Source organism: Salmo trutta, chromosome 16 (genome assembly GCF_901001165.1).
Source record: "Salmo trutta chromosome 16, fSalTru1.1, whole genome shotgun sequence".
NCBI lineage: Eukaryota > Metazoa > Chordata > Actinopteri > Salmoniformes > Salmonidae > Salmo > Salmo trutta.
In genome coordinates, this window is record NC_042972.1 from 27,513,651 (window position 1) to 27,523,179 (window position 9,529).

Consider the following 9,529-nt stretch of genomic DNA (forward strand, 5'->3'; position numbering starts at 1 on the left):
CTCAGATCTATTCTGTTGTAGAGCATTTTATAATTTTTGCCCACCAAAACCTTCACTACCTCGACCATAGGAGTTTTGTTCTGGGGGGTTCATTTCAGAACACTACTCTGGAGGACGAGACTACTTTGCACTCAATAGCTTACATCTCTTCCCCGAAAGTTTCTGTGGAGGAAGGATAGACTTTTACCAGTAGACAATTGGGTAAAAAGCTGTCAATCTGTTACCGCCCCAAAACACCGGAATTACGAGATGGGACAACGCAGTCTGTATCTCAACTAAAAAGACAAAGGATAAACAGCAACATTTGCCAGGTATAGTCGCAATGCAATTTAAAACAAACAAAATCTGAAGTTATTTTGTGTGTAACGACGCTCTGATGTGACCACTCTGGGGCGCTGTCGACAGATTCCTTACGGACGGGGTCGTGTTGACTTGCGGTATATGACCTAGGGACAGGAATGGGGTTTATCACTAATGAGTGGACTGTAGAAGTGGGGGAGGGTTGATAACTTATTAAATGGTTATTAAATATGTATAGCATATAGGCTTTATGTCAACCAACCATCTGTAGGCCTATTCCTAGTAGGGAATAGTAAGTAACATGTTACATTGTTGCGGGGTAGCCAACCTGGACTCCGCGGTCGACGTGGGGCCTATAGTCAACGTAAATTAGTCTTTGAGGCGAGGGCAGGCTGGGGTACCTATAAGCCTAATGGTCAACTCAGTGTTGCAGAAAGATAAGAAGAGAAAGTCTGTTTTGAAAGATATTGTCTGCTACATTTGCCACGTAATTATTGATGCTATTGAATCCTTTTATTTTCACTCATTGTTCAGTTGTAGGTTAACAAATAAGAGATGGTTTTATAAATCAGGTTTTAGTAAGTAGCCCAGGCTTTTAATGCTTCCTAACTACTAGTGGCTATTCGCTAGATTAAAACTGATTACAGCAGCATGCAAACTAGAGTGTAGATATATTTTGATTTAATATGTGTTTCATGGGTGATTGTGTGACAGGTTTCCTTTATGATAAAAGTCCAGATTCTGGGATACATCTGTTGTTTTTTTGTATTTTTTTGTCTTATAGATTTCCATTTTACATCTGGCAGACGGGTTCCATTGTCCTTGAGAGGGGTACCCCCCCCCCGCACACTGCTCCTCTCTCCAGCTGTCACTTGAACCTCCTTTTCCTTCTGTCCCCCCACTCTCAACACCCCCCACCCTCAATTTCCCCAACAACCCCCTCACGGACACACAGCCCCGATGGCAGTGCGCCCATCCCGACCCAGTGGCCAGCCCCAGTCCAGTAAGGTGAGCCAGTTTAAATTGGTTCTACTGGGGGAGACATCAGTGGGGAAGTCCAGCCTGCTGCTGCAGTTTGTCAAAGGCCAGTACCAGGACTTCGGGGAGAGCACCATTGGGGGTAGAGTACCAACCATACACCAGAATACTCTCCTCTGTAGACCAATATGACTTCTTCTTCAGGTCATTTTTTTCAGACTTTTACATCTGGTCATCTGACCTCCTCCTTTCTGTTTGTCCATATGATAACATTTTCCAGAGAGTTGTTCACATTTTGCACACTTTTCTTCTATCGTTCTTTCTATCTGACCCACAAAGTTTTCTTTTTCCTCAATCTACGTATCCATCAACTCCTCTCACTACTATTTTGTAGGCTAAAGCATCTCCCATGTTCTCTTCGCTCAGCGGCCTTTCTGACTCAGATGGTGAGTGTGGACAGTGCCATGGTGAAGTTTGAGATCTGGGACACGGCTGGTCAGGAACGCTACCACAGCCTGGCACCTATGTACTACAGAGGAGCTCAGGCAGCCATAGTGGTCTATGACATTACCAACACAGTATGTACATCTTAGATGATAACATATCCCTCTCCTTTATCAAATGGTCCATCTCCCCCTTTATCTCTCTCTCTCATCCCCACTCTCACAATCCTCCTGTCCAGCCCTTCTCCTTCCTGCATAATGACTCCTATCTTTTCCCTGTTCAATTCCCCATCTCTTCCTCGCACTTTTTCCACTCATATGTAGTGAAGTCTTTCACCAACAATGCTTAGCGTCTGTTAATTATTCTCGCCATAAATTTCGCCCTAAATTTCGCAAATATCCTACATTTACACTATACCACTTGTGCAGAGGTTTGAGCCAGATGTTTGAAAAGGACATGCATTTCGGGCTAGTATATCTTCCCTGTTCATTCTGGCCATATCTCATCTTTATTTCCTTCTCTGGATAGGAGACCTTTGTACGAGCCAAAGCCTGGGTGAGCGAGCTCCAGAAACAGGCCAGTACAAACATGGTGATAGCCTTAGCGGGCAACAAAGCCGATTGGTCTGCTAACAGAGCGGTGGAGTATACGGTAGGCTCCTGTGTGTATACCTCACACCCAAGATAGCGAGATAATGGCCAAATGCTTGTGCAGTGATGTGTTTGTGTGTAGCAGGTCTGTATGTCTGTGGTGTTTTTTCAGGACGGTCAGGGTTATGCTGCTGACAACAGTCTTCTCTTCATGGAGACCTCTGCCAAGACAGCCATGAATGTCAACAACCTCTTCCTGGCCATAGGTGAGTCACGTCTGACGCGCCATCATCCAAATTCATAGTGTTGAAATGGGCTGTTGGAGATGACACTGACTTTCTTTCTCGAGGGCTTCATATTTAATGTTATGTACTCGTTATCAGTCAAAACTCATCATAACACAATTCCTAACGGAGAATTTGTTTTTGCTAGGATAGTTTACTCCTTACCTTGACACATCTAAGGGATAATGTCCCTCTGTATCCACAAGAGGGTGATAAAACCTCACTGTACACCCAAATATGAGCAGCGATCTCCTTGTTTATACCGTTTCCATCTCAACTATAAGCAACACATACTATAATTGTTCTATGTGGTCCTCTATGTTGATATACAGTACCATGATTTGTTGTCTCTCTTTTTTCTAGCCAAGAAACTGCCCAAGAGTGAGCCACTGGGTGGAGTAGCTGGCAGTGCTGGGGTTCGAGGAGGACCTCCAGTGGACCTCAGACAGCCTACCCAGACCAGCCCTGCCCAGTGCTGTGGAAACTGAGGAGGGATGGGGGAGAAGAGAAGCAAGCTCACATCTGAGGGAGGAGGGAAGTTTAAAGAGATTTTCCAGAGAAAAGAAAGGAGCGTAAAAGAGAGAAGTGTTGCATGCAAATGAATTAAAGGAATGATAAGGGACAAATACACTGAGTGTACAAAACATTAGGAACTCCTTCCTAATATTGAGTTGCACCCACCCAACTGGTCAAGCTATTTCATGGACAGAGCAGGTGTTCTTAATGTTTTGTATACTCAGTGTATGTAGATCAATGGGAGGAAAGCACACACTACAATAAGATGAACTTCTATTAAGGTTATCACATCCCAACATGTTTTTGTCAACTCGGCACTACTGGACAGCCACTGACCCAGCCAGATAAAATACACTTACTGTATGGTCTGTACGTGATCTTTATGCTCTTTAGTCTTAGCTATTATCATAACACTCCTCTAACCTTTCCACATTTTCGTGGGTTTATTTGATATTATGAAAATAAATTAAATGATGTTGAGATACAGACTGCATTGTCCCATCTCGGTGTTTACACTCAGCAGTTCTCCCAGTAGGCTAGAAACGAAGGCCTATTGAACACGTGGTGTGGGGTTATGAAGTTCTTGGCAAATGCTGCCAATCTGAGGACACAAACAGGAAGTGACATCACATTGGTCTTTCAGGCGGTACAGTCACACTAGGCCAAAGCGATTAAAACAGAGGCGGAGGCCAAATGTCTGTTTGCACAAAGCACACAGATCATTTCTCTGAGAACACATGGTCAAAGCGCCCAGCAGTCCCTCCTATGACTGCATAGCAAATTGCTTTTATCCATGTTCATTTGCCTCTCTATCATAGTTGGACATTTATATTATCAGCTCTGCTTTACAGTTTCTGAGCCTCTCACCAGTACTATGTAGTCCCTAAAAGAGGAAGTGACATCAAATGTAAGTTATTTTTTTCTCACCACATCTCCTCTACTAATAAACGTGCAATACTAAGGTGTACTCAGTTGGCCTGTACTATAGGAATGTTTTCTATGTTGCAGTTAGAAATAGGATGTATAGAACCATGTACAGTACAGGTAATCCTAATGTTACAGACTGTTCATCGGTGATGGTTGAACAAAATTGTTGGCCAATTGCATAGAGATGGTGATAAAAACAGTGGTACTAAGACAATGAGAAGATAATTTCTTGTGGTTTGACAAAATCAATGTCCTTTATCCGATTTGCCTCTTGTTTCTGTCCTGTTTTAATTACCACAGACGCATTGCTCACTGCAAATATTACTGTGTTATAGTTTCATAGAATTCCCTGGCTGTGTATTGTTTTATAAACACAAAGTATATATTTGTCTAATGGTGTTCCAATATAGCATCATAACAGGCACTATATGCCCACTGGATCTCATTTCAAGTCTTGTATTATCAAGCTTTTTATAACAATGTGCATTGCCCATGTATGCATATCCTATATCGCAGTCTCAATGCCTTGTTTTAAAATGTTTACAAATAAGTGCCTTTCTTTTTTAATCTTTAATTGTTTGTTGGTCTATACATGTGCAGTTTGATAATACATAATTGATGTGATAACATGTTGTAAGATGAAATATTTTATACACCTGCACATTTCTCTATTTCTTCTTTAAAATAATGAAATTCATTCTAAAAATATATACAATTTCTTATTAGATAACTATTTGGTGAAAACATGATGATAAAGCATAAGCATTACCACTCAGGAAGGAATAAAGCTGTTTTTTTGTGAAACATTTATTTGTGCCATTTTAGAGCATGTCATATGATTTTTATTTAACTAGGCAAGTCAGTTAAGAACAAATTCTTATTTTCAATGACGGCCTACCAGGGAACAGTGGGTAAACTGCCTTGTTCAGGGGCAGAACGACACATTTTTACCTTGTCAGCTCCGGGATTCAATCTTGCAACCATTCGGTTACTAGTCCAACGCTCTAACCACTAGGCTACCTAGTGGTTAGCAGCAAATCCTGTATGCGAGTGCAAACCACAAAACTAGTTGTACAAACTTACTGTAGAATGCTTCTGCTAATGTATCACACAATTTGTGCCAAGTATAGAAATCATTTTGTATTAAAGATACAGTTGAAGTCAGAAGTTTACATACACTTAGGTTGGAGTCATTAAAACTTGTTTTTCAACCACTCCACAAATTTCTTGTTAACAAACTATAGTTTTGGCAAGTCGGTTAGAACATCTACTTTGTGCATAACACAAGTAATTTTTCCAACAATTGTTTACAGATTATTTCACTTATAATTCACTGTATCACAATTCCAGTGGGTCAGAAGTTTACATACACTAAGTTGACTTTGCCTTTAAACCGCTTGGAAAATTCCAGAAAATTATGTCATGACTTTAGAAGCTTCTGATAGGCTAATTGACAATTTGAGTCAATTGGAGGTGTACCTGTGGATGTATTTCAAGGCCTACCTTTAAACTCAGTGCCTCTTTGCTTGACATCATGGGAAAATCAAAAGAAATCAGCCAAAACCTCAGAAAAAACAATTGTAGACCTCCACAAGTCTGATTCATCCTTGGGAGCAATTTCCAAATGCCTGAAGGTACCACGTTCATCTGTACAAACAATAGTACGCAAGTATAAACACCATGGGACCACGCAGCCGTCACACCGCTCAGGAGACGCGTTCTGTCTCCTTGAGATAAATGTACTTTGGGGTGAAAAGTGCAAATCAATCCCAGAACAACAACAAAGGACCTTGTGAAGATGCTGGAGGAAACAGGTACAAAAGTATCTACATCCACAGTAAAACGAGTCCTATATCGACATAACCTGAAAGGCCGCTCAGCAAGGAAGAAGCCACTCCTCCAAAACTGCCATAAAAAAGACAGACTACGGTTTGCAACTGCACATGGGGACAAAGATCGTACTTCTTGGAGAAATGTCCTCTGGTCTGATGAAACAAAAATCCATAATGACCATTGTTATGTTTGGAGGAAAAAGGGGGAGGCTTGCAAGCCGAAGAACACCATTCCAACCGTGAAGCACGGGGGTGGCAGCATCATGTTGTGAGGGTGCTTTGCTGCAGGAGGGACTGGTGCACTTCACAAAATAGATGGCATCATGAGGTAGGAAAATTATGTGGATATATTGAAGCAACATCTCGAGACAACAGTCAGGAAGTGAAAGCTTGGTCGCAAATGGGTCTTCCAAATGGACAGTGACCCCAAGCATACTTCCAAAGTTGTGTCAAAATGGCGTAAAGACAACAAAGTCAAGGTATTGGAGTGGCCAGCACAAAGCCCTGACCTCAATCCTATAGAAATTTTGTGGGCAGAACTGAAAAAGCGTGTGCGAGCAAGGAGGCCTACAAACCTGACTCAGTTACACCAGCTCTGTCAAGAGGAATGGGACAAAATTCACCCAACTTATTGTGGGAAGGTTGTGGAAGGCTACCCGAAACGTTTGACCCAAGTTAAACAATTTATAGGCAATGCTACCAAATACTAATTGAGTGTATGTTAACTTCTGACCCACTGGGAATGTGATGAAAGAAATAAAAGTTGAAATAAATCACTCTCAACTATTATCCTGACATTTCATATTCTTAAAATAAAGTGGTGATCCTAACTGACCTAAGACAGGGAATTTTTTCGTGGATTAAATGTCAGGAATTGTGAAAAATTGAGTTTAAATGTATTTTACTAAGGTGTATGTAAACCTCCGACTTCAACTGTACATTAGTAGTTTTTCAGAAAATACTTAAATGTTTCTCAAGATAAATTGTGACAAGTTGCATTAGAAATATGACACATAACCGTTCATCAACATAACAGGTACTGTATTGCGTGTTTAGAAACCTTAAGTACATACTGAACAAAAATATAAACACAGCATGTAAAGTGTTGGTTCCATGTTTCATGAGCTGAAATAAATTAAAAAAAATCACAGAAATGTTCCATACGCACAAAAAGCTTATTTCTCTCAAATGTTGTGCACAAATTTGTTTATATCCCTGTTAGTGATCTTTTCTCCTTTGCCAAGATAATCCATCCACTTGACAGGTGTGGCATATCAATACGCTGATTAAACAGCATGATCATTACACACAGGTGCACCTTGTGCTGGGGACATTGAAAGGCCACTCTAAAATGTGCAGTTTTATCACACAACACAATGCCATATATGTCTCATTTTGAGGGAGGGTGCAATTGGCATGCTGACTGCATCAGTGTCCACCAGAGCTGTTGCCAGAGAATATAATAAAAATGTCTCTACCATAAGCTGCCTCTAATGTTGTTTTAGAGAATTTGGCAGTACATCCAACAGGCCTCACAACCGCATACCACGTGTAACCACGCTAGTCCAGGACCTCCACATCAGCTACGGAGTATTTCTGTCTGTAATTAAGCCCTTTTATGGGGAAAAACTCATTCTGATTGGCTGGGCCCGGCTCCCCAGTGGGTGGGCCTGGCTGCCAAGTAGGTTGGCCTATGCCCACCCATAGCTGCACCCTTGCACAGTCATGTGAAATCCATAAATTAGGGCTTAATGAATGTATTTCAATTGACTGATTTCCTTATATGAACTGTAACTCAGTAAAATCTTTGAAATAGTTGCATGTTGTGATTATATTTTTGTTCAGTGTATCTCCAGCAGAAACAGAAATTCAGGCAACAGAAACAGAATAGAAGTAGTAAACATGTAAATCACAAGTATCAAAGTTAGAAAGTAACATATGTAAATCTTATTCCTAACTTCACATCCCTTCCACTAAGAGCTCCATTCTGACTTGAGATACACACAAAGCCCCAACAATACACAAAACCTAGTGTTGATGGCAGTGTAAGATTTGCACCCAAGTTCACATTCATATTACACACGCAGTAAAAAAGACTTCTAGGTAGCCATGGAAACTTAGCCAATTTCAAAAGGTGAGGATTGGAAAACAGATCAATTCCATTTGACTTCGCTAGCTTCAAATATGGACAGAAATGTTGATAAAGTATGCGTCCCAAATGGCACCATATTCCCTTAATAAGGCACTACAAAGAGAATAGGGTGCCATTTGGGATTCATTTTAGGCCATAAGAAAATGTATAGGTAGCAACTCCAAGTCAAAAGATTATCATCAGGTCTTGTGTTAATGGTTAGGGGTAGAAAAATAATAAAAACAAAGGATATATTGTCCAGCAATGTCAGATACAAAAAGATAACATGTAAAGTTTCTCCCAATTCAGTAGTTTCACTACAACCATGCAAGCATGACCTTAAAAGCACTGAGTAGCATGCAGTACTGTTACTGTACGTGTAAATAGAAAATATTATCAGGTATCATTAAAGTTTTACAATTAAATGGATTGTTCCCTTTGTCAATCATGCTAGTATCATACTAACTTCAAATGATGGATGTCTGATAATAACTAAAGCTAGATTAAAATCAGTAAATTCATATTCAATCTTTCAAGTTCATCTTTCATATTTATAAAATGCCTTAAGGTGAGGCAGGAAAGGCACCAAGTACTTCTTAGATAAAATAAATGTTGACGTGAAACAATGATGGTTTTATAACCATAAATTCCCTAAAAACATTCCCTGTAGTATAGTAGCTAGCTCCTTGGCTGCCTGCTATTGTGATTACAATCTTGCCAGCATCTGATCTTATAAGAGCACAAAAACAGCTATAATCGTCTCACAACTCTAAAGTATATAGAGCTGAGCAATTAGTGCTTTTTGAGGTCGTTTTGGTTCGACTATAAAAAAAGAATCACGGTTTTTGATTTTGGTTTAGATCATTTCTTTAGACATGAAATGCACTATGTGGATTGAATTCTGCAACACAGAACAAAACAATGAATAAAGTCCCATGATGGTAGTGACTGCCAATTACTGCTTATCATTTATTAACCATCATTTAATCACTTTACTTTAAAAAAATATTTCAGTTGTGTATATTACATTTGTTTAATTTGATTACTTTATTATTTCATTCCATGTCATCATCTCATCTCTATAGAGCTGCTGTATATGCCGTCTGACAAAATCACTATTTTAGTAGTTCTTCAAAGTAAATAAGGCATATTTTTATGACTGCTGAATACAAACTATCAATCGCTTAGATCATGTATTTTCAGATAGAGATACCTCGCGAAGCAACTGCTCTATCACTCTCAATCACACGTTCTTCTGTCTCTTCTCTCCATCTGTGTCTGCCCCACACAGACTGGCCAAGTATGCGCACAATGGATTATGGTCATTGTAGTTAATTACCACATTTCTGCGCAAAACTAAGTAGAATATTGGCCTGTTGGAAACTACAACTCCCTACTAGATCGCACAGTTCGGCTTGATCGGATTTATCTCTAGAGAAACTGCGCATTGAGCTCATAGAAAAAAAACTGAATGAAATGGAATTCAAATAATTGAACCTTAAACATTTTTGTTAATCGCTCAGCGCT

At 40.0% G+C, this 9,529-nt stretch overlaps 1 protein-coding gene across 1 annotated transcript; it reads left to right on the plus strand.

The window, feature by feature from the left end:
- The first annotated feature begins 205 nt into the window (after positions 1 to 205).
- Positions 206 to 4,845, plus strand: LOC115150454 (ras-related protein Rab-5B). The gene is made up of 6 exons (XM_029693765.1): positions 206 to 311; positions 1,085 to 1,420; positions 1,705 to 1,856; positions 2,251 to 2,373; positions 2,485 to 2,578; positions 2,960 to 4,845. The coding sequence occupies exons 2-6, from the start codon at positions 1,261 to 1,263 to the stop codon at positions 3,082 to 3,084; spliced, it is 654 nt and encodes a 217-aa protein (XP_029549625.1). The 5' UTR covers positions 206 to 311; positions 1,085 to 1,260; the 3' UTR covers positions 3,085 to 4,845.
- Positions 4,846 to 9,529: the final 4,684 nt, after the last annotated feature.